This window comes from Echinococcus granulosus, assembly GCF_000524195.1.
Source record: "Echinococcus granulosus chromosome Unknown EG_S00097, whole genome shotgun sequence".
Taxonomy (NCBI): Eukaryota; Metazoa; Platyhelminthes; class Cestoda; order Cyclophyllidea; family Taeniidae; genus Echinococcus; species Echinococcus granulosus.
The window spans coordinates 57,897-70,194 of NW_020170477.1; the positions used below are offsets into that span (position 1 = coordinate 57,897).

Here is a 12,298-nt window from a genome sequence, read left to right on the forward strand (position 1 = left end):
ATTTCAGTGATAGTGTGTAGTTTTTGGCGCCCTTCTGGATGCTTTTATCCAGATGACGTTCCCAATATGTTGCTCTGCTTCGTTTTTCCATTGCGTAAAGAGTAAAACTTGTCGACTCTTTGACATTGCACCCTAGACTTAATAGTGTGGACACAAACAGCAGTGTGCGCAATTTGATGTTAATGCGACTGAGCTTAGGAAGTGCTGTGACCACGTAAAGTGACCCACCTTCCGCCCTATTCATTTGTCCTTGCGAGTGCTTTTGAGCACCTAGCACAGGTGTATGCGTGAGTCCGATTGTGGGGAGGGTGGGGAGGAGGGGCTTCACTAGTTCAAAATTACTATATGTTCCGCCCACCCTACACAAACGCAGCAGTCCGCAGGTTGACAATTAGTGTGTATTCGTATGTGTGTGTGTGCATGCTATTCTCTCAGCATTTCTCAACTCCGCATGCACGCTAGCATCCACCCACCTGCTCAGCCACCGAAACACTCATCCACCTGGTTTCGCACATGTTAGAGTGAGGGAAGACGACGTACCAGTTCATACGCCTTTTGTGGACTTCTTGGGCGCAGTGTGGTGAGTTTATTGTTCTTTCAATTATGCGCAAGTGTTTATTTAGCCAAGTTGCATTCACCGAGTCGTTATTTCTAATCAGCTAAATATCTGGACTGCAGTGTAGTCTAAAGTTGTACAAAGGATTAGGGGAGTTCCGGATACCGCTACTCTAATAGGTAAATCGACAAGTTCTTTGCAAAATTTACCTTCATTCTTGAACACTTCAAATGCTATACATTCCAACTTTTCAACGATAGAAGTTTAGAGATTATTTCGCATAAGAATACGGGTATGTAACATTAGTCACAGTAGTAATGGTGAATCACTTCAGGTGGTAAATTTGTATAGTTTTTTTGATTTACATCCTGTCACTAGCGTAGGAACTAGAACATGAAGGACATTTTGCTGCCGAATCCTGCCGTGTTTCGGGTGCTATTATTGGCCTCCAGTGTATTGACAATTCCATCTTAGTCCTCAGAAGTCTCTAAGGGAGTTAAAATTACCAGTGAGACAGGAACACTGGTTCTCCATCCCAGCAAGAAGAGAGTGGCTATACATCGTGTCGCATTATCATCTAGCTGCGTCGTAGAGATTCAGTAGTTTGGTATTTCCCAAGGTTGATAGATGGCACATATTGCGACTATTCCGTAAACAAATCGTTTTCATGAAGATATTTTCTCAGCAAGCCTACTTAGTTAAATGTACTAGATGATTTAGCACGGTGAAGCCAGGCCCGATCCTCCCGCATTTACAGTAGGTTGTTGCTCAGTTGTCTTCCTAGACTATTCTCACCTTTTTGCATCCCATATGAATATTTTGACAGCTTTCTGTAGACAACTTTGGCTCAATTTTAGTATCCACTGGAAGAAATCAGGATTACCACCCTTCTCGTCGGCCCTGCCACCGATTTTTTGTTTAATTTCTCGCTAAAGGCGCTGTGATTCACAGGAATCGGAAGTTGGCCATAGTGATGTCATGGTAGTCGAAGCGTTGGAGACCGAAGGTCTACATCGTCAATTATTATTTGGACGAACGTTAATGTAACAGCTGGGTATTGACATTTTACACATTCTCCACAATCGTGACATATATGTGACGTTCTCTCATCCGAGCGAGACTCGTTGCATCAAACAGTCGCAAAAAATTAGTGCAAGGTGTTTTTCTTTCGAGGATAACTGCAGTTTTTAGTTTTTATTCAACAGAGACATCAAGACAACGAAACATCTAAGCTGGGTGGTTGATACTCCTCCAAGGCTCTGGTAGCTTACACACCGATCACTCATCTGTCCTGACGACCTGTAGCTTAAGGCATCTGCCAGACCAGACGGCCGTCGTCGGTTTGCCACCGTTGTTCTCATTTATTGCGATTGAGATTGCTATACCCTCGCACGCCACTAACGCCCCCGCCTGTGTCGCTACCGCCGATCCGCCCTGTGAGACTTAGACAAAACTTATCTACACACGCATTTATGAAAAATGACCACACAAGGCAATGGTACCTCCCGGCTGACTCACCACTCCGGTTGTTGGCTTGACTCGTTTTTATAAGCATTGACAAACTCGATGATTTTGGCCTAGAGGCGCAACTTCAAAAGGGAGCTCCACAGCCTTTTCCAGAAATCGATTGTGTACGAAGGGGCACCACATACCGGTGGTCTAGGCTTGGAGTTTTATGACGATCCAGTTAATGGAGTCCGAAGCCAAGTGAGGAAACCTTAGGCAATCGTGTCACTCGTACATTGTCCAGTGAAAGAGATGCTGTTTTCGCGACGGATGGAAAAAAGCGCGGAGATAATGGGACAAATTTTAAACCCATCCCCAGAGCTTTCGTTTAATGCAGCCCTAGTCTGACAAAGTCCGAAACAAATATGGCTGATTTTTCAATCCTCTTTTGGCTAAATTAAAGACCACACATACACACACACACACACACGAATACTTGAACAAAAGACTTAACAGATGTTTTCACAAATGGCAAAATAGGTTACAATCATCCTCAAGTAAGAAAGCATGAGGTGGTTTTTTTACGCAGCATATTTGAATAAGCAGCTCAATGACACTATCAGCAAAGAAAGTGGACGAGAAACAGGGATACCATAAACAGAGCCGCTTGCGCGAAACCCTTATGTACAGTTGTTTGCGGGAAAATGAGAGGAAGGGAAGTGGGGAAGGAAGAAAGTAAAGCAGGAAACTGTATGAAGTCATCCCTGGCTAGTTCTTGTTTGACGAAGCCGGAGATATTGGTGAGGCTGTCCCACACGAGGAATTACTCTAGGATAACAGGATAACTGGTTGAACGTCGTAGTGGAGAGGCAACGTGGTATTAATTGTACCAGTGAGTGAAAGTTAGGCGAGTTCGGATTTGTGGGATCCAAATGTTGATAGATTTTTGGGGGGTGGATAAGTAGGTGTTAGTAGACGTGTCACCACTTAGTTAGGCCTATTTTAAAGAACCACACAAAGAATTGAGGGGAGAAGGAGGTTTACCCCTAAAACATCCAATTACCTCTGATTTAGAATGGCTCCGGTGACTTTAATAGAAAGGCAAATGACATCTGTGTTAGCCATTTAAACTTTGCCAGTAGAATCGGTTGAAACCAATTAGGTTAGTGGCTGAGCAAGCAGTTTTCTTTGTTTGCCTGTTAATCCCAGTTCATGTTAGAAAAGCACCTGGCTATGGGTTCCTACCATGGGCTAAGTAATATCACTAACCATTGAAACATCAGTTCCACTTGTTTGGTGACACTGTTGCTGCCTGCTATTAGCAATTTCTTCGAAGAGCTTTCCACTGCTTTGTGACGAAGAAACTGCTGCTCCGAAAGCTGCAACCAGAGCTCCATTGTTGTCTTGGGAGATGACCACTGAGGGGACGGACGAGTTAACGGTGTTCTGCGAGGATGTGATGAAGACGTTCGGTTGATAGTGATGGATAGAATCGCTGTCTCGGAAGGATTGGAAAGCCGAAGGCATCATTGCGTAAGCCGCGGCAGCTGAGGAGTCCATGCTGATCCCATTAAATGTCGGAAGATCGGTTCCACCAGTGTTGCTTTCAAAACAGCCACTCACACGCTGTTGGTGTGCGCTCTCGAGGGTTGTAGTAAGTGTGGACGGATAGTTCATCCGACTGCGGTGGTATTCATTAGTTTGGCCAGAAAATGGCTGTAAGAAACTATTCTCCGACTTGATTATGTGCTGTGAATGTAGGTGGTCGTAAGCTAAGAGGTCGAGAGTGGAGCTTCCAATGGGGTCTAACGCTCCAGACGATCCGCCAGTTGGACAAGTGAAAGCTTGTGATGTTGAGGAGTTTGGTTGTGAGTCTGTTGAACAACTGTTTGGATTGACAAATGTCGATGATGTTTGTAGATCACGTCTGAAAAAGGAAAGGAGTGTAACTAATGCGACAAATATGGGGGACTTCTAACATTAAATTAATCAAACTCACAATAGTGAAGCAGTTCGGCCCTCCATTGAATTAAGAGCTTGAAGCAATTCTTCCTGCCTCTCACTGCTGTAGCCTGAGGCAGCGGAGTTGGAGTTCTTGCGGTCGTCTTCGCAGTCACGCGCAGTCTGAAAGATTTTCAGCAGAGCCGAGCGCATCTGACGCAGAGTATGCGCTCCCCCGGGAAGGTACGCAGGCATCAGAATGAGATGGAAGGACTCCCCGTCAATTTGCACCAGGTCATCGTATCCTGAACTCGAGGATATTTCATCCTGTTGAAAGAACTGGGGCGTTCCGACGCGGTCACTTGTTGATGTGAAATTCTTGCCACGACTACCTCGTGAGGACCTTTGAGATACTGAAAATGCGGTAAGAAGCAAAATCAAATCTTCCATCCAATATCTATGGCCATTAATTCACTTCCGTAGATGCAGCTCACCACCCTCACGCCGACGCTTGGAGCTGAGAACACTATTCGAAGCCAGATTCCCATCTCCCATGTCCTGAGCCATGCGTCTCTCGTTGTTGTCCTTGTCTCGCTTCGGGCAGGCACAGCTGCGGAACTTGAGGCATTGCCGTCCCAGTACCTCACATGGACCTTCCGTTGCTGATCCACTGAAATAGAATATTACAGTAAAGGTGGATCGTGTCGACCTTGAAATGAGCTTAGTATCGACGAAAGTAAATAACCCTTGTTGGCAAGTAGCAAGAGTAATTCTGAAGAGCGAGCTCAAGTAAGGAATTTGAGATAACGGCAGTGTAGGGAAACCTGTACACTTTTCTTACTTGAATTAGGGGCTCGCCACTTTTCAGACTGTAAAAATTACTTAAATGCATCTTACCTAAGAACCAAACTAGCCGCGATTTATAGCCCAGTCACAGATAGCATTCTCCAAGGTGGTGAAAACATGACTCTCCATATTCTCCTGGACATTTGCATGACTTAGTTTACAACCTGTAAAGTTGTGAACTTTATTTTGCGCTGCTGTTATTAGGAGCAACATGAGTAATAGACTTCAATTTTTGCACATCCACAGCAAGAGCACCATCACCACCACCAGCAGTAGTAGATGCATATACGCCAATAATCTTCCACGTGGCTGCTTGAGGCCGATTAGTGCATGCACCGCATATCCTGGACGGTTAAAGTTAGACGACTTCACCTGTTGGAACACGTAAGCTTAGGTGAAAGCGACTCAGTGAGATAGATAAGCATCACCACCGCCTTTTGCACATTTATGCGCACACAAGCTCGTACAGCCGAAAGAGAAGGGTGGGGTGTGGGGGGGAGAGTAGTGCAAGGGACGTTGTATTCGCCTGTTGATAGCGTCACGGTAAGAGCAGAGCACCCGCCGTGTGCCCCCCGCCAGCTTCATAAACTCACTTTTTGATTGGTCGTTCCAGAGTAATAATGAGATAAAGCGGTTTCTTGTTTCCTTGTCCCCCATTGTACAGACAGCTGTTGAAGCAGGTGAATTTACCGTTGAATTGGCTGTACTCACAGCCTTCTGCAATAGAAAGCATAATCATTGAGAGAAGCGCTAAAAAAAAAACAATAACTCAGGGCGGATACGCCTTTCTGTGCCAGTCTTTAATGAGTCACCGGATGGTGCTATTTATTCGCTCAAATGCACACTGTCGAACTCCAAACCAGGTTCAGATCCAACACCCTTCAACCTGCAAAAAGCATACTGCTAATGGGAGACGATTTATGACCAATTAAAACCGCTAGAATGAGCTACTCTCAGCCTGAGAGGAAGACATGAATAAGGGGGTCCCACCTTACCCAAAACGCTACTCTTTACGAACACCGAGAGTAAGTCAACAAATGACCGACCCAGTTCCAGGCGCGTTCTTTTTTTGTAAATTTAGGCACACTGTTCAACATCTCCCCCTCACCCACCTCACTACTCACCTTTTGGACGCTCGTATGGCAGGGTGACACAAAGACGCTCGGTAGTGGGGTCGTAGAAGTATTCAGCGTTTGAGTTGCCAACTAAGATCATACTGTATCGTGAAAGACCTGGCGTTGGAGAGACCATGAAGTCCTCTAAACACCTGAAATTTTGATAAAGGAGGTTAAATGTCCTCATTTCGAGGGCAATCAAAGTTGCCCCCAGATTGATCGATAGTAGAGAGAGAAACGACAATGACAATTTTTATGGTAGAAAGGATGAGAAAGTGGGAAATTCGCTTAGGGACACCTAGCTCTTGAAGTGACGCTGACCTTTGGATGACTTCCTGCTGTTTGTCAGAGGTGCCGTAGACAGGCGTCAGACGAATGAAGCAGCCGTCCGGCGGCTGTCGCTGGCACCAGTAGGAGAGGGTCCACCACGTGGGTGCCTTTTTAGCATACAAATTCGTCCAGCCTTGATCATCCTTAAAGAACTTGGTGGAAGCAAAGGATTAGTAGAATTGCTACTCAGTTTATTAAAAATAATCATATGATTGGACACCATCAAAAATCTCATTCAGGACAGTTGTATTTCCAAGAGACTACAATGACGAAGCCTTCGAAGCATATCTTGCCACGACGGTCAAAGGGTTTAAAGCTTTTTTCGTCCAGATGGCTTTACGATGGTCTGGTTTGAAAATTTTAATTACCCAAAACGGCTACTGATAGGACTTTAGGAATTTACAAGACACGAATCAAAAGGAACTAACATTTCTAAGAGATTCATGGGTGAAGAACATATCTTGTGTAAAAGCTAAAGACTTACAAAGTAGGCAGTACTGGGTTTTGTCTCGATTGAATCATAGGCATCTTCACACAGGGGTCGGTATAAATCGAAACCATAATAGCCCGGAAATGGATCCCTAAAAGATAGAAATGAAAGTCACGCAAGGCATATCCAACTCTCAGTTGCATCCACCAATGGATGATCACAAACAGATGCAAGACTAACAAATAAAACACTTGTTTCATACGGAAGGCCGTGAGAAACTCACAGAACAGGAATATCGTCTGAGAAGAGCTTTTTCGGGGGTGGTTGATGATCGACAACGAAGCCCATTTTGCCCTCCATTTCACCGCTGCCATTGCCACTACCACCACCAGGGCTCATTTTCACGTTCAAGAGAGGTCCACTACCGCCGCTCCCGTCGCCACTGTTAATCACGTTGTCAGTGGGGACCAGTGGGAGAATTGAGGGGGGTGTGGGTAGTGCGTTAACATCGTCGTGTGTAAAGGTGTGTGCAGAAACTGTGGCTGCAAAGTCATGGAACCCCGACGACTAAAAGGAAACAGAGAACTCGGTGGCAGCACTGGTGTTCTCCCAAAAAAGTGCGGCTATGCATCTTTTATTCGCGTTTCAACACGTGCCCAGATTGGGGTGGTAGTGATTACTGCTTAGATGATTTGCCTACACCGCTAGGACCTATCGACAAGACAGGACAGGACAGAACAGGACTCACCAACTTAGACAACGCCTCCATGGTGGAATGTGGAACCTGCCGTTGCGGGCTGCATTCGCGGGCAGAGTGGTGCGACGCTGATTGGTTGGGGCTAGTGTGTGTCGGACGCGTGTGAGGAATTAACCAATCACCTCGCGGCATGGTGCGCACCACGCACATTACTGTTGTATGTGAATACGAGGCAGTGTGTGCGTGTGTGCAGATTCTGATGAAGTACGCGTTTTGTGATTTGTGGAGTAGACTGTCATTGCGGAAGTGTGAAAATCGCTACATCGACAATACTGCCCAAACTCCCTTACATGGCCTCCCAACTACCAAGCATTGTTATTCCACAAAAGCGACTCAAATAACTAGCAAAAATTATTGTAGTATTGCCCACCACATAACCAACGGAATCTTAGCATTTTAGCTGCTTTAAGGTTTAATTAAACAGCCTCATTGAAACCAGATGAAAATTGGCTCTCCATTTTGCGGTGCAGTTCAAAAAGGGTCATTTAACTCAAGTATTTTAATAAATTTGACATTTTGGAAAAATTTTAATGGATTTTACACACAGAAATTATGAATATGCACTAAATAGGGTCTCCATTATTAGAGCTAGTAAGGGCGTTAAAAGACATTCGACAAAGTCTGAGCCATGTTTCACCTGTGGTTAACTGCGAGATGTCTTCACCATATCATTGGAACTGTCGGCCATCCTACACCTCGATTGCATGTTCAAAAAGAAGGTGTCTTCATTTGTTCGCATAATTCTTGGATTTTTTCGCGGGAAGTGAAGGTTCGGTAAACCCTCAGAACAATGGCAGGACATTTCTAAAATACTGTGTGTTCGTTTAATGTAGTGTCAGTCTAAGTTGTCAACCTTTTCATACCGCCTTGAGGATTTACAATAACCTTGAACCGATGATTGGAGTCGGTCAAATTGAAGATAAAGTGACAAAACGGAGAAAAACCCTTCTGGAGGAATTATTTTCATTGACTAAACAAATGCTACACGAGTTACTCCTGACGTTGAAGGCCAGTTGCGCAGAAACCAAAGCGCTAGAGGCTGTCGTAATGAAGTGAACCTCATCTAGTTTAAAGCATCCCCCACTTTCATCACAAATCTTCCAGTGAGTTGAGAAAAACCACCAAAAGAGAACCAAGATATGATGAAACACGGCCACAGTGAAAAAGTTTTTCTTGATAGTAATGGTGATACACTTCGCTCTCCAATAAGGACATTGGATTGGGGGTCAATTCAGAATGTGTTTTAGAGTAGGCAGTGTTCTGCATTGAGCACATTCTGCGTTTCCGTTGCTTTCATCAAGAGCCTTGGCCTCAAAATAAAATCACTTAATAAGGAATGGGACATGAGAAGGGGTCTCAGAGTCACACCTTTTTGATGCTGCCTTAAGACCACATCCTGTAAGCCATTTTGAAGATGGTATCAATTCCTTTAGGTCTGATCTGGATGCATTACTGGTCAGCGCACAGAGCTCAGTAATGAGATGGTTGTCAGAAGTAGAGCAACTTTCCATAGTCTTTCCATTGAGAGTCGCCGAAAATTTATCCTTTTGACGTTTCTACGTACTAAGTCGGATTTTTGTTATTTTGCAGTAAGTCTGGCAATGCTGTTCCCAGACATTCAGTAAAACGGTTAGCACAGACGTCCGAACCCGAATTCCAGGATGTTAAGGCGACCCATTCAAAGGATAATAATAACCTTAAAACACAGATCGCTTAAACATCTCTCAAGGCTTACTGAAGGGCTCAGCGATAAAATCCAAAATAGACAGTGGGCCATTCACCCCTTAGAGTGGCCAGCTTACTGGCGTGAGGACACTTCCTAACCCAGTGACCTCAAAAAGAGAAAAGTGCACATTTAAAGGACACCGACAGTGGGATCAAGACGGGTATGCGGAGGATGTAAATCAACATTGGTGGTTTTTAATTGTTTAAGGACAATTATATGGCTTAGAGATAAATGCCGGCAAAGTTAGTGCCATTTCATACCACCCATAAATGGCAAACTCTAGCAATAATACCTTTACTAATGCTGGAGAAACTACATACAGTATCAGGAAATCGTAGCTTCCGATTACAAAACGACTAGTGCTATTGCAACAATCGATAGAATATTTTAATATAGCTGCCGAATTACTCCCAAAAATGTTATAGGGTATGCAGACCCAAGAGAACTGAAAAACCTACGCTGGGACCATAGGGGATTAAGCAGAGTTCCGTGTAAGCCTAGCGGAGGCTGACTCACTGAAGATAGAGAACCCAGGGAGTCAAACATAGAACTTAAATAGGTGCCATCCTACTCTGTGATTTTTTAAAATTCCGTTCTCGATATACATCACGACCACCCTTCCAGTTCGTTTGCCACGATCTCAATTGAGCGACTTTCTACTGAATTACTAAGTCTTCTGAAAGCAGACACTCAGACATTTTAAATGAATTATAACAGATTCACTCCTCAGACCTTCTTCAGTGTTTACGGTGAAGTGGACCTACAAAGTATCACCTGGAGCTAGAAAACCTCCAGCGCGATCGCCACCCATTTTCCCACCATTAAGTTGTCGTCAAACCATCCACTCGAACCACACCCAGTTTCCTACAGAAAGAATAGCCACCATCCTCCCGACCCTCACCCATAATTCATATTTCCCATATCAATAGGGTTAACGCTTCCAGTATGAATGATTTCGACTACCCCAATTTGAGAAGCTGTCAAAACTAACCATTTTTAAGAAGCATCCTTCAAACTCATTCAAACATAACAGATACGTGCCTCGAATACTCTTTCCACTTACTAACCAGTCTCCTTTGAGAGATGGGCAAAAGTGGGTGTGATCTTCACAAGAGGTGAAGGATGATGGGGACCAACTACGTCAATTCGATAACCCTGAATACCTTTTAAGATATACAAGTTCGAAAATAGAGTAATTATAAGCAAACATGTCAGTAGTGTGGAGGCTGAATCACAGAAAATGGAAAAGGTCTGCGCAATCGCAAAAGCGATTGAAACTATGCTTCCCACTGATACAGAAATCTCAATGCCACGATTTTAACCAACGAGCCTTACTTAAAACACAAAAGTAATATCTATATTGCTAGATCTTACACAGAGGACAGACAAGGTAAGGACACGGTTAGAGGTCGACGAGACACGTATCACCACCATCGTGGACACCATCCCACCCGGCATCGTCGCTGGGAGGATGGGGGTCGGGGAATCGAGGGGGTGCAAAGAGGTGCTGCACCTGCGAAGCGGTGACCACTTCAATCAGGTGATGCGACGAAGCGGTGGAGGAGGAGGAGGAGGAGGAGGAAGAAATTTCCGATTCTGAGATGATTGGTAGGCGATGAAGAAGACTAACGGCGTCATTACGACTGCCACAGTAGAAGCCCAGAGCCAAACTTGGATCCAAACGTTGTGCACGCATGACCCGTGGAGTTGAGCAGTGCCATGTCTTGAGGTACCAAAGAGACGAAGGAATTAGGGTTTAAGCGCCAACCCGTTTGTGACCAGAAAATTACTAAAGCTTCCAACAGTACCATGCACATTATCATCAGATTATACTAAATTGTTATCAAGCATCAAATAATTATGATTACAGAATCAACTTTCAAGACACCTTTAACAACGGCATTGAGACTACTGATATCCATACAAATCTAACTTATATATTAATCAAACAAAACTTTTCCAAAAAAAATTCATAACGTGTATTACATTGGGTTATCCATCATTTATGCGGTTACAGCTGATGTGACGAAGTGATCTAGGAAGGTTTCGGATAAAAGACTCACCGACAAGTCAAATTCATCGTCATCAGACAGAGTGGAGACGTCAACAGCCTCCTGACAGAAATGCGGATCAAGATGGATAAGGCGATCGGACTGGACACCAGCGACATAGACAGAGTGCCGAGGACGTCCACCGATGAGACCGACGCATGCGGGGTCTTGCAGGAGACGAAGGAGGGTTGGCAAGTGACCTGCCTCAATGCGGTCGCCCGCGCCCAATCGCATGGGTAAGAGGATGAGGAGACCGAGTCTGCGCTCCGACTCTTTCTTCCCGTTTCCAACATTCATCGACGAGGAGGCTGCCGTCAAGGTGTTGAGAATGTGGGAGGCTGACAAATCTCCTTTGGAAGTGAGGAAGGAAAAAGTGAATAAGTGCGAAAATATAAAGCCTGGAGTAATAAAACAGTAATAAAAACTGTCATCGTCTGCTAACTTTAAAACAATGCCACATCGTGGTCCAGAAGATACAATCCTTTCGGATTAAAGAGGCTCGGTTGTATCTTGATGAAACAATTGTAGGAAGGATGAAGAAATAAGGGCTTAAAATACTTTTACATGATGTCTTTCACTGCCCTCAGCTGCAGTACACACCTGTCAATTTCCCTCTTGGTAATAAAAAGTGCTCTAACGGTTTTTAAGAACATAATTTAGTGCTTATACATCAAGTAAATTAAACCCTGTTAAATTCTAAGTAGCAGATGCAGCAAGTTTTCGACAAATAAATGACAATAATTCACAACAATTGGCAAAAATATGAAGGACACGAACACCATTAAGGATAAATCCATGTACTGAGAACACTCAGCCAAGGGAATACAAAAGTACTTTTGAATTTCCAACAATTATAGAGGGAAATAACGGGACAAATATAGAGCACAGGTATGATTTGAGTTAAAAATATGACATTCTTTCGAACACCGTCTGATTTGTGAAGTTAATGAGATCGGTTGGCAACATGGTGCATGAAACAACAGTTGATGCTATTAGGTGAAAACAACAAATACTTCCTTGCGTGAATTATTCACAACATAGGCATTTCAGCAGCTGATCCTTAATGGGGCAACCGTTTTAGTAGGTTACTATGGCAACTT

At 44.2% G+C, this 12,298-nt stretch overlaps 1 protein-coding gene across 1 annotated transcript in view; it reads right to left on the reverse strand. All coding sequences in view use genetic code 11, as the record gives it.

Moving 5' to 3' along the window:
* Window positions 1–1,834: 1,834 nt before the first annotated feature.
* EGR_08132 (Cysteine protease ATG4C) overlaps window positions 1,835–12,298 on the reverse strand; it is a gene marked incomplete at both ends in the record, with an annotated part of 15,686 nt that continues 5,222 nt past the window's right edge. Inside the window, 12 exons of the mRNA XM_024497381.1 lie at window positions 1,835–1,990; window positions 3,272–3,929; window positions 4,002–4,356; window positions 4,438–4,613; window positions 5,383–5,506; window positions 5,914–6,056; window positions 6,226–6,386; window positions 6,719–6,815; window positions 6,948–7,231; window positions 7,413–7,617; window positions 10,599–10,870; window positions 11,211–11,548. Of these exons, the coding sequence (XP_024348177.1) occupies window positions 1,835–1,990; window positions 3,272–3,929; window positions 4,002–4,356; window positions 4,438–4,613; window positions 5,383–5,506; window positions 5,914–6,056; window positions 6,226–6,386; window positions 6,719–6,815; window positions 6,948–7,231; window positions 7,413–7,617; window positions 10,599–10,870; window positions 11,211–11,548 (2,969 nt within the window). The remainder of the gene's footprint in view (window positions 1,991–3,271; window positions 3,930–4,001; window positions 4,357–4,437; window positions 4,614–5,382; window positions 5,507–5,913; window positions 6,057–6,225; window positions 6,387–6,718; window positions 6,816–6,947; window positions 7,232–7,412; window positions 7,618–10,598; window positions 10,871–11,210; window positions 11,549–12,298) is intronic.